This window comes from Nicotiana tomentosiformis, chromosome 4 (assembly GCF_000390325.3).
Source record: "Nicotiana tomentosiformis chromosome 4, ASM39032v3, whole genome shotgun sequence".
NCBI lineage: Eukaryota > Viridiplantae > Streptophyta > Magnoliopsida > Solanales > Solanaceae > Nicotiana > Nicotiana tomentosiformis.
The window spans coordinates 95,121,918-95,148,443 of NC_090815.1; the positions used below are offsets into that span (position 1 = coordinate 95,121,918).

At 41.0% G+C, this 26,526-nt stretch overlaps 1 protein-coding gene across 1 annotated transcript; it reads left to right on the top strand.

The window, feature by feature from the left end:
* Positions 1-23,437: 23,437 nt before the first annotated feature.
* LOC138910173 (probable protein S-acyltransferase 9) lies at positions 23,438-26,086 on the top strand. Its single transcript, XM_070201395.1, has 2 exons — positions 23,438-23,473; positions 25,580-26,086. Exons 1-2 carry the CDS (start codon positions 23,438-23,440, stop codon positions 26,084-26,086), a joined length of 543 nt encoding a protein of 180 aa, XP_070057496.1.
* The last annotated feature ends 440 nt before the right edge of the window (positions 26,087-26,526 follow it).

The following is a 26,526-nucleotide window of genomic DNA, read 5'->3' on the forward strand; positions in this document are numbered from 1 at the left end:
AAGCCTATCAATGTGGAATAATAATAGATATCTGAAATAAATAAACTACAATTCAAAAATAATTACAACTCCCAAATCCGGTATAAATAAGTCACAAGCTTCTAAAAATATATCCTCAATGTCTCTATATATCAAGGTTTAAGGAAAATAAAGAACCAACGTGATAATGATAGAATGGGACTCCGGAGTCTGCGGATGCTGGTAGATATACCTCGAAGTCTCCATACACAGGTAACTTACTGATGTCTGGGCTGGTAAGATGTACCTGGATCTGCACAAAAAAGATGTGAAGAAGCGTAGTATGAGTACACCACAGCGGTACCCAGTAAGTGCCAAGCCTAACTTCGGTAGAGTAGTGACGAGGTCGGGTCAGGCCTTACTGGAAAAAATAATGGCATGATAAAATTTTTAACAATATAATGTGATAAAATGACAATGGAAATGAATCAAGTAGTATCTGCTGCCATAAATCAATATCAACAAGGGCACTCCCGAGGTACCTCCTCGTAGTCCCAAATCATACATAAATTCATAATATCTCATTTTCTTATATCACCACGGGAGCCTTCACAATTTATTTTAAAGAAAATATTTTTCTCGAAATAGCATCTCGTGTTTTAGTCATCCTTATCACACCGCATGACTTCTAGTAGTTCCCCTACTAGCCACGCGTGTCAAGCCACCCTTATCTCACCGCATGCGTTTCAACACCCAGCCCTTATACCACCGCATGCGTATCAATATCACAATATATCATAATCTGCACCTCAAGTGCTCAAATATTTCAATTTACCAAAATAAATAATATCAACAATATTTTCCACAACAGGGAGCTCACAGCCCAATCACAATGAGTACAAACGATCTTTCAAAAATATTCTGGAATAAATAACTCAACTAAAATAATATTTCAAAATTTTTAATACGTTGCTTCAATACCAAATTTAAAAATATACAAATACTTCATATTAATAATATTTAAATTAAAGAAAATCAACCTTCAAACAAATGCACAGAATAAAAGAAAGAAAGTTTCAACTAAACATGTAAAACAATTAGCAGGAAAAGTCAAGCAAATTTAAAATATAAAAATTAAATCAATGATGAAGAATATAACAAGGTAAAATTATTTAATTAATATGCAACAGTGATCTACACAATTTAAAGATATAATCTTTCACATTTAGCCCGTATACACATTCGTCACCTTGTGTACACGACTTTCATCACATTACAATTATCACATCAATACCAATCCTAGGGGAAATTTCCCCACACAAGGTTAGACAAGTCACTTAGATCGATTTGCTCCAATTTAATCCACTAGTAGGTCTTTTCCTCGATTATCCAACTTTGAATGGCTCGAATCTAGCCAAAATAATTCGATACAGTCAACAAAAATTATAGAAATCAATTTCATAAGAAAATACTATATTTTTCAATAAAATTTGAAATTAGCTCAGGGTCCACATCTCGGAATCCGGCAAAACTCACAGAATCCAACAACTCGTTCAATTACGAGTCTAACCATACCAGTTTTACTCAAATCCGACTCTGAATCGACACCGAAATCTCACAAATTCGTTTCTATGAGATATCGCAAATTTTCCCAAATTTCAATCTCAAAACACTAATTAAATGGTGAAAACAATGATATATTTGTATATATTGACCAAATCCGTATTAGAATCACTTACCCCCAATGTTTTTCCTTGAAAATCTATCAAAAATCGCCTCTGCTCAAGCTCCAATTTGTCAAAAATGGCGAATGGGACAAAGTCCCCTCCTTTATAATTCTGCCCAGGCAGCCCTCGATCATGGCCTCGATCATGGGCCTCGATAGTGGCTTCGATCGTGGCCCTCGAGCCTGGGCTTTCGATCATGGCCCTCGAGACTTGCCTTCGATCATGGCCCTCGAGCCTGCCTTGGATCATGGCCCTCGAGCTTTGCCTTCGATCATGGCCCTGGAGCTTTGCCTTCAATCGTCGCCCTCGAACTTGCGTTCGATCATGGCCCTCGAGTCTGCCTTCACTCATCGACTCGATTTTCTGGGCTCGATTTCTGGGCAGAAGAAAATTTGTAAAAACTTTTGCAACAGCTGTTTAAGTCCCACTTTTTGAACCGTTAACCATTCGAAACTCACCCGAGACCCTTGGGACCTCAAACAAATACACCAACAAGTCCTAAAACATCATACAAACTTATTTGAAACCTCAAACAACGCTAAAAGCACAAATCACACCCCAATTCAAGCTTAATGAAACTTAAGAATTTCCAACTTCTACATTCGATGTCGAAACCTATCAAATCAAGTCCGATTGACCTCAAATTTTGCACACAAGTCATAAATGACATAACGGGGCTATCAAAAATTTTGAAACTGGATTCCGACCCCGATATCAAAAGGTCAACTCTCCGGTCAAACTTCCAAACTTAAATTCCTATTTTAGCCATTTCAAGCTTAATTTAACTAGAGACTTCCAAATAAAATTCCGATCACGCTCCTAAGTCCAAAATCACCATACGGAGCTGTTGGAATAATCAAAATTCTATTCTGGGGTCGTTTATACATAGGTCGACATCCAGACAACCTTTTCAACTTAAGTTTTAAACTTTGAAACTAAGTGTTCTAATTCATTCTAAAATCTCTTCGGACCTGAACCGAGTACGCTGACAAGTCATATAAAAGTTATAAAGCACAGAATGAGAAGTAAATAGGGGAATAGGGCTAAAACTTTTAAAACAACTGGTTGGGTCGTTACACATTCTTCACCCGATTTGGAGGTGATTAAACTTGAAGGCTTAGGCAAATCAGTTCATCTGTTTTGCATTCATTTCTTTTATAACTAATTTCAACACACATTTATTTATCTTTCCCGATTTGTACCAATTCATACCACGTATCCTTAGAACTACCTGTAAATTCAACTCTATCCATTTTTCGGGTAAACAGTTTGGGACCACCGTGAGGCTAAAGTTAATAGTGGTTATTTGGTACGAATCTCTGTGATACACACTATTTACACTTGCTCTTGGAAGTGTATTTGATTTCAGGTTAGAAGCGACGAACTCTTAATTAATGGCCCTACCTATCGATAACCAAGATGGCCTTCAAGATGAGAATAACAACCGGACGCCCGGGGATGAAAGGCCACTCGTTGACCCCGTTGAAACTCGAGTCGTAGATCCAATTGACTTTAATTCACTTATGGCCAATGAGGCGAACTAATGTTCTGACCCCAAAAATAGCATTCATGGTGGATCTCGATCTGTAGTTCGAAATACCCAAAATGCTGGAGAAGACTTTTCGAAATGTTGCAAGCTCAACAGGTAGCGATAGCTCAGTTGCAGAGCCAAACCTAGGCACCGATCAGGCTCCAGCCCGGTCCACCCAAAGAAGTCACCCACAAAACGAGGCTAGTTGTAGTAAGGTCAAATGAACAAGAATCAGGGACTAATCCTGAAATTATTAAAATGCTCAAGGAACTGAAAAAAATGAATAGAGTCAGGATAAAGGAGGATTGAAGCAAACGACAAAAAAATGGAAACTTATAACTCCAGGGTTGATCAGATCCCGGGGGCACCACCAATATTGAAGGGCTTGGATTCCAAAACATTCGTACAAAATCCTTTCCCCCCGAGCGCGGCTCCAAAACCGATCCCCAAGAAGTTCCGCATGCCCGGAATTTCTAAATATAATGGAACGACCAACCTCAACGAACATGTCACCTCTTACACATGTGCCATCAAAGGAAAAGATCTAGAAGATGAAGAGATCGAGTCTGTATTATTAAAGAAGTTCGGTGAAACCCTGTCAAAGGGAGCGATGATATGGTATCATAATTTACCGCCTAACTCTATCGATTCTTTTGCTATACTTACAGATTCTTTCGTAAAAGCACATGTCGGAGTCATAAAGGTCGAAACCAGGAAGTCAGACCTTTTCAAGGTAAGACAAAAAGATAACAAGATGCTAAGAGAGTTTGTATCTTCCCATTTTCAAATGGAACGAATGGATCTACCACCGGTCACGGACGATTGGGCCGTTCAAGCTTTCACCCAAGGACTGAACGAACGAAGCTCGATGGCTTCACGACGATTGAAGCAGAACTTGATCGAGTACCCGGCTGTTACCTGGGCCGACATACACAATCGATATCAATTGAAGATTAGAGTCGAATACGACCAGTTAGGTTTTGGGTCCCCTATTAAAAGGTATATTTACCGAAAACCAAGGTCAAACAGGGACCGATACCGGCCATATAACGAAGATCATAGGGGTAGCAAACCGAGGCGTAACCCTGTACAAGGCGAAAGGAGAAGTGATCGAGGCCAAGGGTTTCGAGGGCTGATGAACAAGAGTGGGTTCGACAGGCATACCGGACCTAAGGAAGCACCACAGTTATCAGAATATAACTTCAATATTGATGCACCCACTATCGTATCGGTTATTGGACATATCAAAGATACTAAATGGCCTTGATCTCTGCATTCCGATCTAGCCTGGAGAAATCCCAATCAAATATGCAAGTATCATGGCACCCATGGCCACAGAACGGAAGATTGCAGGCAGTTGAGAGAAGAGGTATCCCGATTATTTAATGAAGGGAACTTTCGAGAGTTTTTAAGTGACCGAGCCAAGAACCATTTCAAAAACAAAGAGTTCAACAGACAAAACAAACAAGAAGAGCCACAACACATCATCCACATAATCATCGGAGGGATCGATGTCCCCCAGGGGTCAGTGCTTAAATGCACTAAGATGTCGATTATAAGAGAAAAGCGATCTCGAACTCAGGATTACATACCTAAAGGAACCTTATCCTTTAGTGACAAAGACGCAGAAGGAATCATGCAGTCCCATAATGATGCATTGGTAATATCTGTACTTATGAATGAAACTCAAGTTAATTGATCCAGGTAGTTTGGCCAACATCATTCGATCGAGGGTCATAGAGCAACTCGTTCTACAGGACCAGGTCGTGCCCGCAACCCTGGTGCTAAACAGATTCAATATAGCATCTGAAACTACTAAGGGCGAGATAATTTTGCCAGTAAAAGTGGCCGGAACCATCCAAGAAATGAAGTTCCACGTGATCAAGGGCGACATGAGATATAACGCCCCGTCCGGGAGGCCGTGGATCCACAACATGAGAGCAGTAACCTCGACCCTTCACCAGGTTCTAAAATTCCCAACACCAGATGAAATCAAAATGGTCTACGGGGAGCAACCGGCTACAAAAGAAATGTTTGTCATCGATGAAGTGATTATGATATCATCACTATCATCAAAGGGATCAGATTCGAAGGAGAAACGGGACACCAAATAGCAATCACAAATGTCAGCCTCGACCCAATTAGAGAATCAAAAGACTGGCGAAGATGTTGATTATAGGATCCCTCGATCCTTCATGGTCCCCGATGATTCCAACGCTACCAAATCAACGGTCGAAGAACTGGAGCAAATCACACTAATCGAATATTTGCCCGAGCGAAAGGTATACATGGGCACGGGGTTAAATCCCGAGCTCAGGAAAAAGCTTATTCAATTTCTTATAACTAACATAAACTATTTTGCTTGGTCCCATCTTGATATGACATGGATCCCACCAGAAATAACCACTCATAGACTAAGTTTGGATCCGAAATTCCATCCGGTAAAGCAAAAAAGAAGGCCCCAGTTCGAGGTCGAACATGCCTTTATCAAGGACGAAGTAACCAAACTTCTTAAAATATGATCCATGCAAGAGCTAAAATACACTGAATGGCTAGCAAACGTGATGGTAGTCCCTAAGAAGGGAAACGAACTTAGAATGTGTATAGATTATAAAGACCTGAACAAAGCATGCCCTAAGGATTCTTTCCCTTTGCCTAATATCGATCGTATGATCAATGCCACGGCCGGCCACGAGACTCTCAGTTTTCTCGATGCCTACTCCGGGTACAACCAGATACAAATGAACTCGGAGGACTAGGAAAACACCTTGTTTATCACTAAGTATGGTACCTACTGTTATAACATAATGCCATTCAGACTGAAAAATGTTGGTGCAACTTATCAACGCCTAGTAAACCGAATGTTTGAAAAACAAATAGGAAAATCAATAAAAGTTTATATTGATGACATGTTAGTTAAGTCCTTGCGAGCAGAGGACCATTTAAAGAATTTACAGGAAACTTTCGATATACTGAGGGAGTACAATATGAAATTCACCCCTAAAAAATGTGCATTCGGGCTTGGCTCGGGGAAGTTTCTAGGTTTCATGGCGTCCGATCGGGGAATCGAGATCAACCCCGACAAAATCAAAGCTATCGAGGATATCACGGTAGTGGATAATGTAAAGGTCGTGCAGAAGCTAACGGGACGGATAGCCTCCCTAGGACGATTCATTTCGAGATCCTCAAATAGAAGCCACCGATTTTTCTCACTACTTAAGAAGAAGAGCAACTTTGCATGGACTCCGGAATGCCAGCAGGCTTTGGAGGAACTAAAGCGATATTTATCGAGCATGTCGCTGCTTCATACCCCCGAAAGTGGATGAACAGCTTTACCTGTACTTAGTTGTCTCAGAGATAACGGTAAGTGGAGTACTGATTCGACAAGAACAAGGTACACAATTCCCTATTTATTATGTCAGTCGGACCTTAGGCGAGGCCGAAACTAGATATACACACATAGAAAAATTATCACTTGCTTTAATAAGCGCCTCTAAGAAACTAAAACCTTATTTTCAGTGTCATCCAATATGTGTTGTAACAACTTATCCTCTTCGAAGTATTTTACACAAACGCGAGCTTTCGAGTCAATTGGCCAAATGGGCCATAGAAATCAGTGGGTACGATATTGAGTATCGACCCCGAACCGCCATCAAATCTCAAATCTTGGCTGACTTTACGCCGCCCTTCGTACCCGAGATCGAAAAAGAACTACTTATAAAATCGGGTACCTCTTCGGCAGTCTGGACCCTCTTTACGGACGATGGTTAGAACGCGAAGGGGTCCAGACTACGCATCGTACTAAAATCACCCACAGGTAATGTAGTTAGACAATATATCAGAACTGCAAAATTGACTGACAATGAGGCCGAGTACGAGGCCATGATTGTAGGTCTCGAACTAGCCAGAAGCTTTGGAGCAGAAGTCGTAGAGGCTAAGTATGATTCCCTCCTCGTGGTAAAAAAACGTTAACAAGACTTTTGAAGTCCGAGAAGATCGAATGCAGAGGTACTTGGATAAACTACAGGTGACTCTACATTGATTTAAGAAATTGACCTTGCAACTTGTACCCCGAGAACAAAACAACGAGGTCGACGCCCTTGCAAACTTAGGTTCATCGGTCGAAGATGACGAACTCAACTCGGGGACTATCGTACAATTCATAAGATCGGTAATCGAAGAAAGTTATGCCGAGATAAACTCCACAAGTTTAACATGGGATTGGAGAAACAAATACATATAGTACTTCAAGAACGGGAAGATTCCAATTAATCCAAAGGAATCGAGAGCTTTGAGCACAAATGTCAAAGGCATGCGCCCATGATTCATCAACCCGGGGAACTACTCCACTCGGTCCTATCTCCATAGCTTTTCATGAAATGGGGAATGGATATCGTTGGCCCTCTCCTATCGGCCCTAGGTAAAGCTCTGTTTATGTAACAACCCGACTTGTTGATTTGCGTTATTACTCTCCTTTCTACTATTTGAAGTCTTGAATATCTTCATATGATGTATTATGACTTGTGTACAAAATTTGAGGTCAATCGAACTTGATTTGCTATATTTCGACATCGATTCTTCAAGAATACATGGTATAAAATTAGGCAAATGAGCTCCAAATTCAGTTTAGATTGAAGCATTAGATCCGTATTGAAATTTTTGAGCCATAGCAAATTGAATCGTTGAATTCAGACATCGTATGAGAAAGTTATGCCCATTTCCGTGTCAGGAATAACTTTCCGTCGCCGTCAGCACCCAGGGTAGCGTGGGGCGCTAGCCCTAGCGCTGGGATGTTAAAGGTACTGTAAATAGCGCCACAGGCAGTGCCCCACGCTACCTGTGGTGCCCGAAACAGCTGAGGCCCTATAAACAGGGGTTTTCTACCATTTTCGACAAAAATAGAGTTGGGGAGCTCGGCTTTGGCAACTTTTGGGCGATTTTCATGGGTAAACTTTGGGATAATTATTCCTTATCCTATATTGATTATGTTTCATGATTCCATACTCATTTATATCATGAATCCGTGAATTTATGGAAGAAAAATCAGATTTTTGTAAAATCTTCCAAAAATGTAATCTCAGGCCGAACTGGAACCACTAGATGCACTGGTATAACCTCTGAGGCATGGTCAACTTGGGTCCGTGGCTCTGGAGTACGAGCGGTGAGGGTCTGTGCTCCTCCCCTAGCATGAGATGTGACAGGCGCAAGTGGAATTAGCCCTGCCTGAGCTAGAGTGCCAAACATGCTCAAAAATTGGGCAAGAGTCTCCTGAAGTACATGAGTAGTATCAGGCGTCTTAGGTGCCTGCTCTCCAACTGGAGCTACTGGTGACTCTGCTGCAGCAGCTCATGCTGGTGCTCTGGCCGCACCACGTGGTCTTCCTCGGCCTCTACTCCGACCCCGGCCTCTTGCGGCTCCAACAGGGGGTGTGGGTGTCTGATCATCGGATCCAATTGTGTGTGTCCTCACCATCTGTGAGAGAACAGAAAGACAATGGTTTAGAACTTTGAAATCAACAAATGCGCACGATAAGGAATCAAAGAAGTGAATATTTTCCTAATAGTTCCATAGCCTCCCGATAATAAGTACAGACGTCTCTGTACCGATCCGCAAGACTCTACTAACCCTGCTTGTGACTCATATCACTTATGAACCTAGAGCTCTGATACCAACTTGTCACGACCCCAAATTCCCTCTGTAGGAGGTCGTGATGGCACCTAGTCTATAAGACTAGGTAAGCCTATCAATGTGGAATAATAATAGATATCTGAAATAAATAAACTACAATTCAAAAATAATTACAACTCCCAAATCCGGTATAAATAAGTCACAAGCTTCTAAAAATATATCCTCAATGTCTCTATATATCAAGGTTTAAGGAAAATAAAGAAGCAACGTGATAATGATAGAATGAGACTCCGGAGTCTGCGGATGCTGGTAGATATACCTCGAAGTCTCCATACACAGGTAACTTACTGATGTCTGGGCTGGTAAGATGTACCTGGATCTGCACAAAAAAGATGTGAAGAAGCGTAGTATGAGTACACCACAGCGGTACCCAGTAAGTGCCAAGCCTAACTTCGGTAGAGTAGTGACGAGGTCGGGTCAGGCCTTACTGGAAAAAATAATGGCATGATAAAATTTTTAACAATATAATGTAATAAAATGACAATGGAAATGAATCAAGTAGTATGTCACCATTTATTACACTAAATAATGGCAATTAATACCTCGTGGAAACGAAACAGAATTCTCTTCAACTTTAAGAAAATCACAACAATAATCAAAGGCAACTGCTGCCATAAATCAATATCAACAAGGGCACTCCCGAGGTACCTCCTCGTAGTCCCAAATCATACATAAATTCATAATATCTCATTTTCTTATATCACCACGGGAGCCTTCACAATTTATTTTAAAGAAAATATTTTTCTCGAAATAGCATCTCGTGTTTTAGTCATCCTTAAAACACCGCATGACTTCTAGTAGTTCCCCTACTAGCCACGCGTGTCAAGCCACCCTTATCTCACCGCATGCGTTTCAACACCCAGCCCTTATACCACCGCATGCGTATCAATATCACAATATATCATAATCTGCACCTCAAGTGCTCAAATATTTCAATTTATCAAAATAAATAATATCAACAATATTTTCCACAACAGGGAGCTCACAGCCCAATCACAATGAGTACAAACGATCTTTCAAAAATATTCTGGAATAAATAACTCAACTAAAATAATATTTCAAAATTTTTAATACGTTGCTTCAATACCAAATTTAAAAATATACAAATACTTCATATTAATAATATTTAAATTAAAGAAAATCAACCTTCAAACAAATGCACAGAATAAAAGAAAGAAAGTTTCAACTAAACATGTAAAACAATTAGCAGGAAAAGTCAAGCAAATTTAAAATATAAAAATTAAATCAATGATGAAGAATATAACAAGGTAAAATTATTTAATTAATATGCAACAGTGATCTACACAATTTAAAGATATAATCTTTCACATTTAGCCCGTATACACATTCGTCACCTTGTGTACACGACTTTCATCACATTACAATTATCACATCAATACCAATCCTAGGGGAAATTTTCCCCACACAAGGTTAGACAAGTCACTTAGATCGATTTGCTCCAATTTAATCCACTAGTAGGTCTTTTCCTCGATTATCCAACTTTGAATGGCTCGAATCTAGCCAAAATAATTCGATACAGTCAACAAAAATTATAGAAATCAATTTCATAAGAAAATACTATATTTTTCAATAAAATTTGAAATTAGCTCAGGGTCCACATCTCGGAATCCGGCAAAACTCACAGAATCCAACAACTCGTTCAATTACGAGTCTAACCATACCAGTTTTACTCAAATCCGACTCTGAATCGACACCGAAATCTCACAAATTCGTTTCTATGAGATATCGCAAATTTTTCCAAATTTCAATCTCAAAACACTAATTAAATGGTGAAAACAATGATATATTTGTATATATTGACCAAATCCGTATTAGAATCACTTACCCACAATGTTTTTCCTTGAAAATCTATCAAAAATCGCCTCTGCTCAAGCTCCAATTTGTCAAAAATGGCGAATGGGACAAAGTCCCCTCCTTTATAATTCTGCCCAGGCAGCCCTCGATCATGGCCTCGATCATGGGCCTCGATAGTGGCTTCGATCGTGGCCCTCGAGCCTGGGCTTTCGATCATGGCCCTCGAGACTTGCCTTCGATCATGGCCCTCGAGCCTGCCTTGGATCATGGCCCTCGAGCTTTGCCTTCGATCATGGCCCTAGAGCCTTGCCTTCAATCGTCGCCCTCGAACTTGCGTTCGATCATGGCCCTCGAGTCTGCCTTCACTCATCGACTCGATTTTCTGGGCTCGATTTCTGGGCAGAAGAAAATTTGTAAAAACTTTTGCAACAGCTGTTTAAGTCCCACTTTTTGAACCGTTAACCATTCGAAACTCACCCGAGACCCTTGGGACCTCAAACAAATACACCAACAAGTCCTAAAACATCATACAAACTTATTTGAAACCTCAAACAATGCTAAAAGCACAAATCACACCCCAATTCAAGCTTAATGAAACTTAAGAATTTCCAACTTCTACATTCGATGTCGAAACCTATCAAATCAAGTCCGATTGATCTCAAATTTTGCACACAAGTCATAAATGACATAACGGGGCTATCAAAAATTTTGAAACTGGATTCCGACCCCGATATCAAAAGGTCAACTCTCCGGTCAAACTTCCAAACTTAAATTCCTATTTTAGCCATTTCAAGCTTAATTTAACTAGAGACTTCCAAATAAAATTCCGATCACGCTCCTAAGTCCAAAATCACCATACGGAGCTGTTGGAATAATCAAAATTCTATTCTGGGGTCGTTTATACATAGGTCGACATCCAGATAACCTTTTCAACTTAAGTTTTAAACTTTGGAACTAAGTGTTCTAATTCATTCTAAAATCTCTTCGGACCTGAACCGAGTATGCTGACAAGTCATATAAAAGTTATAAAGCACAGAATGAGAAGTAAATAGGGGAATAGGGCTAAAACTTTTAAAACAACTGGTTGGGTCGTTACACATTCTTCACCCGATTTGGAGGTGATTAAACTTGAAGGCTTAGGCAAATCAGTTCATCTGTTTTGCATTCATTTCTTTTATAACTAATTTCAACACACATTTATTTATCTTTCCCGATTTGTACCAATTCATACCATGTATCCTTAGAACTACCTGTAAATTCAACTCTATCTATTTTTCGGGTAAACAGTTTGGGACCCACCGTGAGGCTAAAGTTAATAGTGGTTATTTGGTACGAATCTCTGTGATACACACTATTTACACTTGCTCTTGGAAGTGTATTTGATTTTAGGTTAGAAGCGACGAACTCTTAATTAATGGCCCTACCTATCGATAACCAAGATGGCCTTCAAGATGAGAATAACAACCGGACACCCGGGGATGAAAGGCCACTCGTTGACCCCGTTGAAACTCGAGTCGTAGATCCAATTAACTTTAATTCACTTATGGCCAATGAGGCGAACTAATGTTCCGACCCCAAAAATAGCATTCATGGTGGATCTCGATCTGTAGTTCGAAATACCCAAAATGCTGGAGAAGACTTTTCAAAATGTTGCAAGCTCAACAGGTAGCGATAGCTCAGTTGCAGGGCCAAACCTAGGCACCGATCAGGCTCCAGCCTGGTCCACCCAAAGAAGTCACCCACAAAACGAGGCTAGTTGTAGTAAGGTCAAATGAACAAGAATCAGGGACTAATCTCGAAATTATTAAAATGCTCAAGGAACTGAAAAAAATGAATAGAGTCGGGATAAAGGAGGATTGAAGCAAACGACAAAAAAATGGAAACTTATAACTCCAGGGTTGATCAGATCCCGGGGGCACCACCAATATTGAAGGGCTTGGATTCCAAAACATTCGTACAAAATCCTTTCCCCCCGAGCGCGGCGCCAAAACCGATCCCCAAGAAGTTCCGCATGCCCGGAATTTCTAAATATAATGGAACGACCAACCTCAACGAACATGTCACCTCTTACACATGTGCCATCAAAGGAAAAGATCTAGAAGATGAAGAGATCGAATCTGTATTATTAAAGAAGTTCGGTGAAACCCTGTCAAAGGGAGCGATGATATGGTATCATAATTTACCGCCTAACTCTATCGATTCTTTTGCTATACTTACAGATTCTTTCGTAAAAGCACATGTCGGAGTCATAAAGGTCGAAACCAGGAAGTCAGACCTTTTCAAGGTAAGACAAAAAGATAACAAGATGCTAAGAGAGTTTGTATCTTCCCATTTTCAAATGGAACGAATGGATCTACCACCGGTCACGGACGATTGGGTCGTTCAAGCTTTCACCCAAGGACTGAACGAATGAAGCTCGATGGCTTCACGACGGTTGAAGCAGAACTTGATCGAGTACCCGGCTGTTACCTGGGCCGACATACACAATCGATATCAATTGAAGATTAGAGTCGAATACGACCAGTTAGGTTTTGGGTCCCCTATTAAAAGGTATATTTACCGAAAACCAAGGTCAAACAGGGACCGATACCGGCCGTATAACAAAGATCATAGGGGTAGCAAACCGAGGCGTAACCCCGTACAAGGCGAAAGGAGAAGTGATCGGGGCCAAGGGTTTCGAGGGCTGATGAACAAGAGTGGGTTCGACAGGCATACCGGACCTAAGGAAGCACCACAGTTATCAGAATATAACTTCAATTTTGATGCACCCACTATCGTATCGGTTATTGGACATATCAAAGATACTAAATGGACTTGATCTCTGCTTTCCGATCTAGCCTGGAGAAATCCCAATCAAATATGCAAGTATCATGGCACCCATGGCCACAGAACGGAAGATTGCAGGCAGTTGAGAGAAGAAGTATCCCGATTATTCAATGAAGGGAACTTTCGAGAGTTTTTAAGTGACCGAGCCAAGAACCATTTCAAAAACAAAGAGTTCAACAGACAAAACGAACAAGAAGAGCCACAACACATCATCCACATAATCATCAGAGGGATCGATGTCCCCCAAGGGTCAGTGCTTAAACGCACTAAGATGTCGATTATAAGAGAAAAGCGATCTCGAACTCAGGATTACATACCTAAAGGAACCTTATCCTTTAGTGACAAAGACGCAGAAGGAATCATGCAGTCCCATAATGATGCATTGGTAATATCTGTACTTATGAATGAAACTCAAGTTAATTGATCCAGGTAGTTCGGCCAACATCATTCGATCGAGGGTCATAGAGCAACTCGTTCTACAGGACCAGGTCGTGCCCGCAACCCTGGTACTAAACGGATTCAATATGGCATCTGAAACTACTAAGGGCGAGATAATTTTGCCAGTAAAAGTGGCCGGAACCATCCAAGAAATGAAGTTCCACGTGATGAAGGGCGACATGAGATATAACGCCCTGTCCGGGAGGCCGTGGATCCACAACATGAGAGCAGTAACCTCGACCCTTCACCAGGTTCTAAAATTCCCAACACCAGATGGAATCAAAATGGTCTACGGGGAGCAACCGGCTGCAAAAGAAATGTTTGTCATCGATGAAGTGATTATGATATCATCACTATCATCAAAGGGATCAGATTCGAAGGAGAAACGGGACACCAAATAGCAATCACAAATGTCAGCCTCGACCCAGTTAGAGAATCAAAAGACTGGCGAAGATGTTGATTATGGGATCCCTCGATCCTTTATGGTCCCCAATGATTCCAACGCTACCAAATCAACGGACAAAGAACTGGAGCAAATCACACTAATCGAATATTTGCCCGAGCAAAAGGTATACCTGGGCACGGGGTTAAATCCCGAGCTCAGGAAAAAGCTTATTCAATTTCTTATAACTAACATAAACTGTTTTGCTTGGTCCCATCTTGATATGACATGGATCCCACCAGAAATAACCACTCATAGACTAAGTTTGGATCCGAAATTCCATCCGGTGAAGCAAAAAAGAAGGCCCCAGTTCGAGGTCGAACATGCCTTCATCAAGGACGAAGTAACCAAACTTCTTAAAATATGATCCATGCAAGAGCTAAAATACACTGAATGGCTAGCAAACGTGATGGTAGTCTCTAAGAAGGGAAACGAACTTAGAATGTGTATAGATTATAAAGACCTGAACAAAGCATGCCCTAAGGATTCTTTCCCTTTGCCTAATATCGATCGTATGATCGATGCCACGGCCGGCCACGAGACTCTCAGTTTTCTCGATGCCTACTCCGGGTACAACCAGATACAAATGAACTTGGAGGACTAAGAAAACACCTTGTTTATCACTAAGTACGGTACCTACTGTTATAACATAATGCCATTCGGACTGAAAAATGTTGGTGCAACTTAGCAACGCCTAGTAAATCGAATGTTTGAAAAACAAATAGGAAAATCAATGAAAGTTTATATTGATGACATGTTAGTTAAGTCCTTGCGAGCAGAGGACCATTTAAAGAATTTACAGGAAACTTTCGATATACTGAGGGAGTACAATATGAAATTCACCCCTAAAAAATGTGCATTCGGGCTTGGCTCGAGAAAGTTTCTAGGTTTCATGGCGTCCGATCGGGGAATCGAGATCAACCCCGACAAAATCAAAGCTATCGAGGATATCACTGTAATGGATAATGTAAAGGTCGTGCAGAAGCTAACGGGACGGATAGCCTCCCTAGGACGATTCATTTCGAGATCCTCAAATAGAAGCCACCGATTTTTCTCACTACTTAAGAAGAAGAGCAACTTTGCATGGACTCCGGAATGCCAGCAGGCTTTGGAGGAACTAAAGCGATAATTATCGAGCATGTCGCTGCTTCATACCCCCGAAAGTGGATGAACAGCTTTACCTGTACTTAGTTGTCTCGGATATAACGGTAAGTGGAGTACTGATTCGACAAGAACAAGGTACACAATTCCCTATTTATTATGTCAGTCGGACCTTAGGCGAGGCCGAAACTAGATATACACACATAGAAAAATTATCACTTGCTTTAATAAGCGCCTCTAAGAAACTAAAACCTTATTTTCAGTGTCATCCAATATGTGTTGTAACAACTTATCCTCTTCGAAATATTTTACACAAACTTGAGCTTTCGAGTCGATTGGCCAAATGGGCCATAGAAATCAGTGGGTACGATATTGAGTATCGACCCCGAACCGCCATCAAATCTCAAATCTTGGCTGACTTTACGCCGCCCTTCATACCCGAGATCGAAAAAGAACTACTTATAAAATCGGGTACCTCTTCGGGAGTCTGGACCCTCTTTACGGATGATGGTTAGAACGCGAAGGGGTCCAGACTAGGCATCATACTAAAATCACCCACAGGTAATATAGTTAGACAATATATCAGAACTGCAAAATTGACTGACAATGAAGCCGAGTACGAGGCCATGATTGTAGGTCTCGAACTAGCCAGAAGCTTTGGAGCGGAAGTCGTAGAGGCTAAGTGTGATTCCCTCCTCGTGGTAAAAAAAAGTTAACAAGACTTTTGAAGTCCGAGAAGATCGAATGCAGAGGTACTTGGATAAACTACAGGTGACTCTACATTGATTTAAGATATTGACCTTGCAACTTGTACCCCGAGAACAAAACAACGAGGTCGACGCCCTTGCAAACTTAGGTTCATCGGTCGAAGATGACGAACTCAACTCGGGGACTATCGTACAACTCATAAGATCGGTAATCGAAGAAAGTTACGCCGAGATAAACTCCACAAGTTTAACATGGGATTGGAGAAACAAATACATAGAGTACTTCAAGAACGGGAAGCTTCCAATTGATCCAAAGGAATCGAGAGATTTGAGCACAAATGTCAAAGGCATGCGCCCATGATTCATCAACCTGGGGAACTACTCCACTCGGTCCTATCTCCATGGCTTTTCATGAAATGGGGAATGGATATTGTTGGCCCTCTCCTATCGGCCCTAGGTAAAGCTCTGTTTATGTAACAACCCGACTTGTCGATTTGAGTTATTACTCTCCTTTCTACTATTTGAAGTCTTGAATATCTTCATATGATGTATTATGACTTGTGTACAAAATTTGAGGTCAATCGAACTTGATTTGCTATATTTTGACATCGATTCTTCAAGAATACATGGTATAAAATTAGACAAATGAGCTCCAAATTCAGTTTAGATTGAAGCATTAGATCCGTATTGAAATTTTTGAGCCATAGCAAAATAAATCGTTGAATTCAGACATCGTATGAGAAAGTTATGCCCATTTCCGTGTCAGGAATAACTTTCCGTCGCCGTCAGCACCCAGGGTAGCGTGGGGCGCTAGCCCTAGCACTGGGATATTAAAGGTACTGTAAATAGCGCCACAGGCAGCACCCCACGCTACCTATGGTGCCCGAAACAGCTGAGGCCCTATAAACAGGGGTTTTCTACCATTTTCGACAAAAATAGAGTTGGGGAGCTCGGCTTGGGCGATTTTTGGGCGATTTTCATGGGTAAACTTTGGGATAAGTGTTCCTTATCCTATATTGATTATGTTTCATGATTCCATACTCATTTACATCATGAATCCGTGAATTTATGGAAGAAAAATCAGATTTTTGTAAAATCTTCCAAAAATATAAAATGAAGATTTGAAGGTCAATCCGATATCGGAATTTGATAAAATTGGTGTGGGTGAACTCATAATTGAATGAGTTATCGAATTTTGTAAGTTTTGTCGGATTCCGATACATGGGTCCCACAGGCAATTTTTGAGTTAAATTTCGAATTTTGTTGGAAAATTAGTATTTTCATATGGAATTAATTCCTACGATTCGTGTTGAGTATATTGAATTGTTTGTGACTAGATTTGGAGCTTTCGGACACGAATTCGCGAGGCAAAGGTTTATTAGAATCTTGAAATTGGTTGTGAAACGAGGTAAGTATCTTGCCTAACCTCGAGAGGGGGAATTACCCCTTAGGCATTGAGTCTTATATGAAAATTGTGTAATTGAAAACCATGTACGAGAGGTGACAAGTACGTACTTGGTTTATATGTGCAAATTATATCGGTTGAAATTCATAGACGCACTTATGTATTAAGTTGGAAAAATTGGAATAACTTATTATATCCCTTTCATGCCTCATTCCTTGTTTGTCGAGGTTGTTTTTATCTGATAATTTGGTGTGATTGCCACTTGACTTTTATGTGAACTCTGTGTTTGTTTGAGTTGCCATTTTTATGGAAAATACTTTCATTATTGATTTTACTTACAGATAATTTAAATGAAAAATTTAGTTAATAAGATGAATAAATCTATTTATTCCCGAAAGTTGTGATTTAAAAGAGGTGTTGTTCCTGGATGAAATACTTGTCATTTCACGTTGTTAAAAATTTGGTATTGAATTATAAAGGCCGTGAATAATATTGAGGCAAAGTGCCAAATTATAAAATATTATTCGGTTGAGTTGTTCACTCCCGAACATTTTATTAAGATGTTGTGCACATTATGATCGAGTCGTGGCTCCTTATTGTGGAAAAATAATGTGTTATAATTAATTCCGTTGTTGGTTTCGTTTTTAAAAAAATGGCTTGAATTGTAATTAAAATCGGCTTACTTAGTCTTAGAGACTAAGTGCCATCACGACGCCGGTGGTGGGATTTTGGGTCGTGACAGTTTATTTTGTTTATGACTGACTATTTCTCTAAATGGGTTGAAGCACAGACTTTCGAGAAAGTCAGGGAAAAAGAAGTGATAGACTTCACTTGGGACCACATCATATGTCGATTCGGGATGCCATCCGAGATTGTATGTGATAATGGAAAACAATTCATCGACAGCAAAGTAACTAAATTTCTCGAGGATCACAAGATCAAAAGGATCCTATCAACACCTTATCATCCCAGCGGGGACGGACAAGCCGAATCAACCAACAAAACCATCATCCAAAATCTTAAAAAGAGATTGACCGATGCCAAAGGAAAATGGAGAGAAATACAACTCGAGGTCCTAAGGGCATACCGCACAACATCGAAATCCAGTACCGGAGCAACACCATTCTCATCGGTTTATAGCGCAGAAGCTCTTATCTCGGTCGAGGTCAGAGAGCCTAGCATCAGGTTTTGATATGAAACAGAGGAGTCAAATAATAAGATCATGAATACGAGCCTAGAATTGTTGGACGAAAGACGAGAAGCCGCTCTTGTTCGATTGTCCGCCCAAAAATAGCGAATCGAAAGGTACTACAATCGAAGAACCAATCTTCGACATTTTAACATCGGGGACTTGGTGCTAAGAAAAGTCACCCTCAATACCTGAAATCCAAATGAAGGGAAATCGGGTCCGGACTGGGAAGGACCGTATCAGGTTCTCGAAATCATCGGAAAATGATCCTACAAGCTTGGTATGATAAACGGCAAACAACTACCGAGCAATTGGAATGTATCGCACCTAAAACGATACTATTGCAAAGGTATAACCCTCCCATGTTCATTTATATTTCGAAACTAACCCATGCAGGTGTTCGAGCAGAAACAGTGATGGATTCTTCAACATGAAGCCTTTAGGTCTGAAAGCGCGCGTTGCACTCTTTTTTCCTTAAGACCGGTTTTGTCCCAAATGGGTTTTCCGATGATGTTTTTAATGAGGCAATCATTGATCGTGCTAACTTAGAACAATTCAACAGTATTTGAGGCCTCTTCATAATCAACCTCGAGTACTGGGGGGCATTGCCCTCGAATATCAAGTTCGGGCAAGACCGTTACTTCATGGAAACAGGGTCTCGATAGGAAAAATTTGTAAGGGGCAAATGGTCAAATGAACCATGCCCGCATAGTTTGCTCGAGCCCTGGCACAAAACATGGACGCATGTATAATGACCTATAAAAGAGAAATTTCTTCTTTACCAATATCTCATACCTTAGAAAGGTTCTCCTACTTCATATTCTCGATCTATTATGCAAACAAGCTTAAGAGCCGACCATGACCGGAGTTCAAATGATTACCCCATAAATCGGGGACTGCCATCCGAAAAACCAACGAGATCGAATTATACAAAGCCTAAGGGATACCTTAATTCGAGTTCGATAAAATCATTCTCACTCAACGACAAAGCCTAAGGGCTACCTTAATTCGAGTTCGAGAAATCATTCTCACTCGACTATAAAGCCTAAGGGCTACCTTAATTCGAGTTCAATGAAATCATTCTCACTCGACGAAAAAGCCTAAGGGCTACCTTAATTCGAGTTCGAGAAATCATTCTCACTCAACTATAAAGCCTAAGGGCTACCTTAATTCGAGTTCGATGAAATCATTATCACTCGACGACAAAGCCTAAGGGCTACCTTAATTCGAGTTCGAGAAATCATTCTCACTCGACTACAAAGCCTAAGGTCTACCTTAATTCGAGTTCGATGAAATCATTCTCACTCAATGACAAAGCCTAAGGGATACCTTAATTCGAGTTCGAGAAATCATTCTCACTCGACTACAAAGCCTAAAGGCTACCTTAATTCGAGTTCGAGAAATCATTTTCACTCGACTACAAAGCCTATGGGCTACCTTAATTCGAGTTCGAGAAATCATTCTTACTTACTGTAAAGCCTAAGGGCTACTTTGCTTTGAGTTCAAGCGAATAATTTCACTTGACATCTATTTATCAAGCCTAAGAGCCACCTCAGTTCGAGTTCAAACATTCACTCGGGGACTACCTATAAGAAAATGTCGAGTGCAGCACCTGCTATCGGCCCTTACTATCTCAATCTTGGACCTTCGAATAATTATTCCATGCTAAGGCATTTTTTAACCTTTGTATAAGTTAACAAAAAGGCAAAAGATTCAGAAGCCATAGAAGGGAAAACTGTTATATATACATCAAATCTTTTACAAAGGCAACACGGCCCGAAGGAAGTTCTTTACAAAGGCCGAAGCAACCACTATAGAAATTAAAAAAAGACTACTTAAGGTCCTAAATGGCTTGGTCTGCATCGGAGGCCACGTCCTCGAGATCTTCCCCACCTTCAGATTCGTTTAAGCTATCGGAGTCCTCCTCAGGAAAGGCCAGCCTTCGAGCCCTATTTTCCTCCGCCTTGCCATTTTAAATTTCGGCCTCAACATCGAAGCCCTGATCATTGACCTCCTCGAGAGCTTCTCTCTGAGCCTGCCATTTAGCATGTTTGACCATGCTCTTGGCCGTGGCCTGGTTAACCTCAACATCGATCCTGAACTAGGTCACTTTAGAATCAGATCTCTTATTAGCCTTGGTCACCTCAGATCTGACCACTTCGAGTTCATTAGACAAGCTTGCCTTATCGGAAGCAGCCAAATCTAACCGACTCTGAAGCTCTTTAACCCTCTCGATCTCCACCGAGGAGTTTTATTTTGCAACCCGAAGTTGGGCCTCAACCGATTCCAATTGCGCTTGAACGGCCTCCTTTCTGGAGGCGAGGATATCCATATTTTCTTTGAATTTTTCCCCTTCAGCCATTAGCTCATATACTTGCTAATTGAGTTGTCCGATCTGTTCAAGCCTCTTTCGAACCTGTAGAATCGGGTTGTTAGTGGTTATCTCCAATTCACCTTCACTGTCGTGAAGAATTCGAAATACCTGCTCGGCCATCTCCCCGTGTTCATCTAGAGTCGTGGCCAAATCTGCTCAAAATTTCTTGCTAAGAAGTTTATAAGAGTCACTCTTCTCAGTGAGGTGTCGAACCTTGGCCTCATGCTCCTCTCGGATTCGGAGGAAATCCTCGTGATGCAACACCGAAGCCTACAAACATGGGGAAAATGTTAGAATTATCTATAACAAGTATAAAAGAAACAACATAGATGCCATCGAAGTTACCCGATTCAGAGAATGCTGAGCCTCATTGAAAAGGCAGGCAGGTCCTACCGCATTCATCAGAACTTGATCCTTTTTGGTCACTAGGGACCGAAGGTAACTAGAAATCCCCATGGGGAGGGGGGGTAAAAAAAATTCGGGTATCTTCTGGGATGGAGAGCACCACATTCCGCCTACGATCAGGATCAATACTCGGGGCCGGGAATCAGTCCACCAATTTTGGAATCGATGAAAACCCGGTAGAGCTCGACCATGATGTTTTCTTTCATATCGGTAATCCACAGAACCCGATAACCTCCTCCGAGGCAGCCGACTCGAGCCTATCCAGAAAACCGTGGATATCGGTCGGCTCCTGAATGCCCTTGTAAGATCGACCTTCCACCATGCTGGCCTCACGGATCATAGCATCCAAAATATGAGGGGATCCGCTAATTTCAAATATCCCGAGCTCATCCCTCGAGATATCTTCTGCTGATCGAGAAGTCTTACCCTCGGTCTCCCCTTCAACCATCTCAGCTCGAGACCGAATATTCTCAGATTTTTCTTGTTCCGGGATTATGGCCAGGGTTCTCTTATTCACCTCCGTTGATTCGGAAGATTGTTGTATCACAACATTAGCCCATACACCGGCTAATTCCTCTTCTCCTTCTTTGGGCTTGTCCCTTAATCAGTGGATCGATTCCGAAAGCATAACACCAGGGGCCCCCTTTAGTATGCGAGATTTCTTCGCCCATTTTTTCTTTTCCGAGATCGGGGAACTCGGTGCATCTTATCTCTTCTTTTATTTAACCTACTTCTTGACAGGAAGCTCCTCGTCACCAGATGGGGGCCTCATGGCAACGTCCTTCCCAAGTCCTATAAAAGGGGAAATGGGGTTAAGCAAGTAAAGAAGAGCAAATGGCAAACAAATTAAGAGAGAGACTTACCATGACTACGGGCCTCCCATTGACCCTTTGATAATTCCACCCAAGCGCGCTCGGAGTACGGAACCTTCAACCCATTGTTTAAGGTCCGGAATCGGCTCAGGCATCTAAGCCACAGCTGTGACAAGAAAGAAACAATGGATCAAGAAAATGAAAGGCAATTACAAAATTAAAACGAACGAAGGGAAATAAGCGCTTACGGTTCATGTTCCATTTCTCAAGAAATGGCATATCATCAGCAAGGATCAGGTCCGAGGTTTTGACTCGAACAAATCGGCCCATCCAACCTCGATCACGAGTCTCGTCTATACTCGAGAACGACGTTTTGGTGGCTCGGCGAGCATGCTTGATTAACCCTCCTCGATAAAGGTGGGGACTATAAAGGAGCATAAGGTGGTTGAGGGTGAAAAGACACCCCTCGATTTTGCTCGAGAAAAATTAGAGAAGAATCACTATTCTCCAAAAGAAAAGGTTGGATCTGGCCGAGGGTCACGTCGTATCTCTTGCAAAAGGTGATGGTGACAGGGTCTAAAGGACCCAACGTGAAAGGATAAGTATAAACACTTAAGAACCCTTCCACGTGGGTAATAATTGATTCATCAGGACTACCACGTGCTTATCGTCCCAATTGCATTCTTGTTTGACTTTCTCGAGAATTTTATCGATGATTGTACACGTGCACCTCGACATCGGCTCACATCGGCCCAATACCGATGAAGTTTTTTCAACCTTAAAATCACTAACAATTGAACACCCTACCGGAACGAATTCCTCAGGGCGAGGCTCCGCCGCATCCTCACCGCCGTCGGGCCGTGATGAAGAAGGTACCTCTTTTTACGGAACGATTTTAGAGTATTTGGCCATCTAAAGTTTTATGAATAAGGAAGAAGGGAGATTGAGGTATTTGGTGTTTTGAGAAGAACAAGCAAAGAAATTTCAAAACCTAGAAATAGAAAACTTTGGAGAAGACGATGGATTGTAAAGATTGGAATGAAAAAGGTTTAAAGGTAAAAGTTTGAAATAATGAAGAAAGGGGCTATTTATAGATTTCACAACGACGGTTCAAAATTGGTAGTGGTCGACCGTCGACTGACGCGCATTTAATGGCTTGGTAACTGGACCGATGGGACGTTTGTCACATACGTCACAATCGGGCTCGTGACAGACGTCAATATTCGTCTAGTCAGAGGTTGAAAAATCATATCATTTCTCGCCACCTTCTTTCCGAGAAACGAGGGGACTATCTGTATACGGTCAAAACCGAGTTTGCCCTTCGTGTTATTAATCAATATTGAAGCATGATGGACCGAGGTTTGTCGTTATAATGTCGAGCTCGAGACCCAGAAGCCAATCAATATCGAGCTCGAGACCCAGAGACCGATCAATATCGAGCTCGGTTCAATATCGAGCTTGAGACCCAGAGACCGATCAATATCAAGCTCGAGTCAATATCGAGCTCGAGACCCAGAGACCGGCCCATACTGAGACCGACCCATACCGAGATCGGCCAAGATCGATATCGAGCCAAGGGACAAAAGAGCTGTTATAGCCGCATTTGGGGAGAGAATCTCGGCAGAAATCAAGGAAAAGTTAATTAATTAGTCTATCATGGGATCCCCACTATGTATTTTTAATTATATCCAAAATGGGATTCCCCCAGGGTGGTTATCATTTGTAAGAGAGGATGGATTCATACACACATTCATTCTATTATATACAGAAAACAAAGCCAATACTATTTTTTGGTGGCTTTTGGTATTTTAGTCAAATTGTTTCTTCTATCAATCGTTCTTCACCCGATTTGGAGGTGATTAAACTTGAAGGCTTAGACTAATCAGTTCATCTGGTTTGCATTCATTTCTTTTATAACTAATTTCAACACACATTTGTTTATCTTTCCCGATTTGTACCAATTCATACTACGTATCCTTAGAACTACGTATAAATTCAACTCTATCCGTTTTTCGGATAAATAATTAGGTTGGTGGTTGATGGTGGTGGAAGGTGGAGGAGGTAAAGGGAAAGAGTGGGGAAGAAGAAGGATAATTGTTTTTTAAAATAAAGAAGCTCTCACGCGATCATAAGTAGTGGAATTCACACAATTTTCCAGGTAAGCAATGTGTGTCTAATAGATACATTCAGACTTAAGTTTAAGTGTTTAATAGAAACAAGGCATAGTTTACGTGTCTAAATGAAAAGATGGGACAAGTTAGCATATGTTTTGGCCTAATGTAATTATTTCAAAAATTAAAAATGGAAATGTTTAAAGTGTGCAGTCTTTCTTATCCAAAAGCAAGCAAGATTACAAGGGAGGTCTTAGGCTACTTGCTTATAAGATGGGCCTCCAAGCCTACACACAAACAAGCGCGAGAGAACCGATTCCTCTTGCAGGCTAAAATACAAGAATCATGATTTACTTTTATTAGAAAGAAAAGTTAATTAAGATTTTGAAAGCAAGCGTAGTTGTAAGGACCGTAATGGCTTGTAATTAAAAAAATACCTTTGTGGGAGTTTTGTTCTAGAAGAGCAGAATAATTGTGTATTTCCATTGAGAGGGCAAGGGAGGGATAGGGGAAAGGAGAAAAGGAGTTCAGAGTGAGAGTTAGAGTAGATATGCAATCAGCCAAAGATAATTTAAAATAGCAGAACTAATAGTTACTTTCTCTGTTCCCTTAATTGCTTTTGCATTTTAATGTACTGTTGCATGAGGGTAGGGTCAGGTTGGTGTTTTATGTCTTCCTTTTCATTTCAAGTTGTTCCTTTGCATTTATGTTTAATAGTTGCAGTTAGTTCATGTGAAGGTTTTGGGCTGGTCTGATTTAGGATAGAAAGGAAAGAATGGAGAGAAACAGTAAGCAATATAGTTATCTTATAAAATGCACTTGCTTTTCTTTCCTTTTATTCATTCAAAACAGCTAACCCATATCGGTTGGTATTCATGCATTAGTCAAGTATTGTCTCTGTAGTTAGTTAAAGTAAATAGCTTTTTGACAAGGTGTCTGTCTGGGAGATCCACTTTACCATCATGTCAACAAGAAATTTTCTTCTTGTGCTGTTCTAGATATGCAGCAGTCTTTGCATTCTCACTAGCGTTTAACCTTGTCCTGTCTCAGACGACCTATGAGAATTTCCGGTATAGAGCAGAAAACAGGATCAATGTCTATGACCTTGGTTGTTTGAACAACTTCATGGAAGTATTTTGCACAAAAGTAAAACCGTCACGGAACAACTTCCGAGGTTATGTACAAGAGGAAGAACCACAGCCACCTTTGCCTACTACCAGGGAAGCTGAAGTTGAAATGGGTGAGGATCAACGAGTGAAGGTAGAAGATGATCTCGATATTGGTGGAGACCTTCTAAAGATCTCACAGCGTCATAGTATTGAAGATATTGAAGCAGATATACGTAGCCGAGGGAGTGATGTGCCCTATCATAATTCATCTGAGGCTGATTCAATTCATGGGTCAGATAGGCGAGCTCCCAACGTGCAATCAGACACGCGTCACTCGAGCTGGGGAAGGAGAAGTGGGAGCTGGGAAATCGCATCAGAGGTCCTTGGCACGAAAACCAACGTCCCCGAGAGCAGGAGCTACAATGCTTCGCGGGAGCCTTATCAATGATTTAATGATGTTGTACAGTTGACGACAATGGATAATATCATTAAGCTGCAGTTGTAACTTACTCCTGTAGGTTAACTCTGTAATACATTATATCCTTTTCACATTCTCATTCACCACTGGATACTAGACTGGTATAAATATTCTTTTGGGAAAATTAGTGAATAGGCGTGTGTGATTTTTTGAATGACAAGGTAGTCCCTGTTTTGGCTTGCTGCTGCTGCTGCTGCTTATTCTGTTCAATTGGGGGACTGTGAACTGGCTTGTTTTGTGTAGACCTGATGCCTCTGTTAATTTAAATAGAGATGGTTCTTACTCATTTTACTTCTCCTTGTTTTCACCATTTTTGGGGCATATCAATTAGCTTCTTTTCAACTTCATATCACAATTCACAACGACACAATTGTGGAAATAAAATGAAATTGATTGGACATCAACAGAAC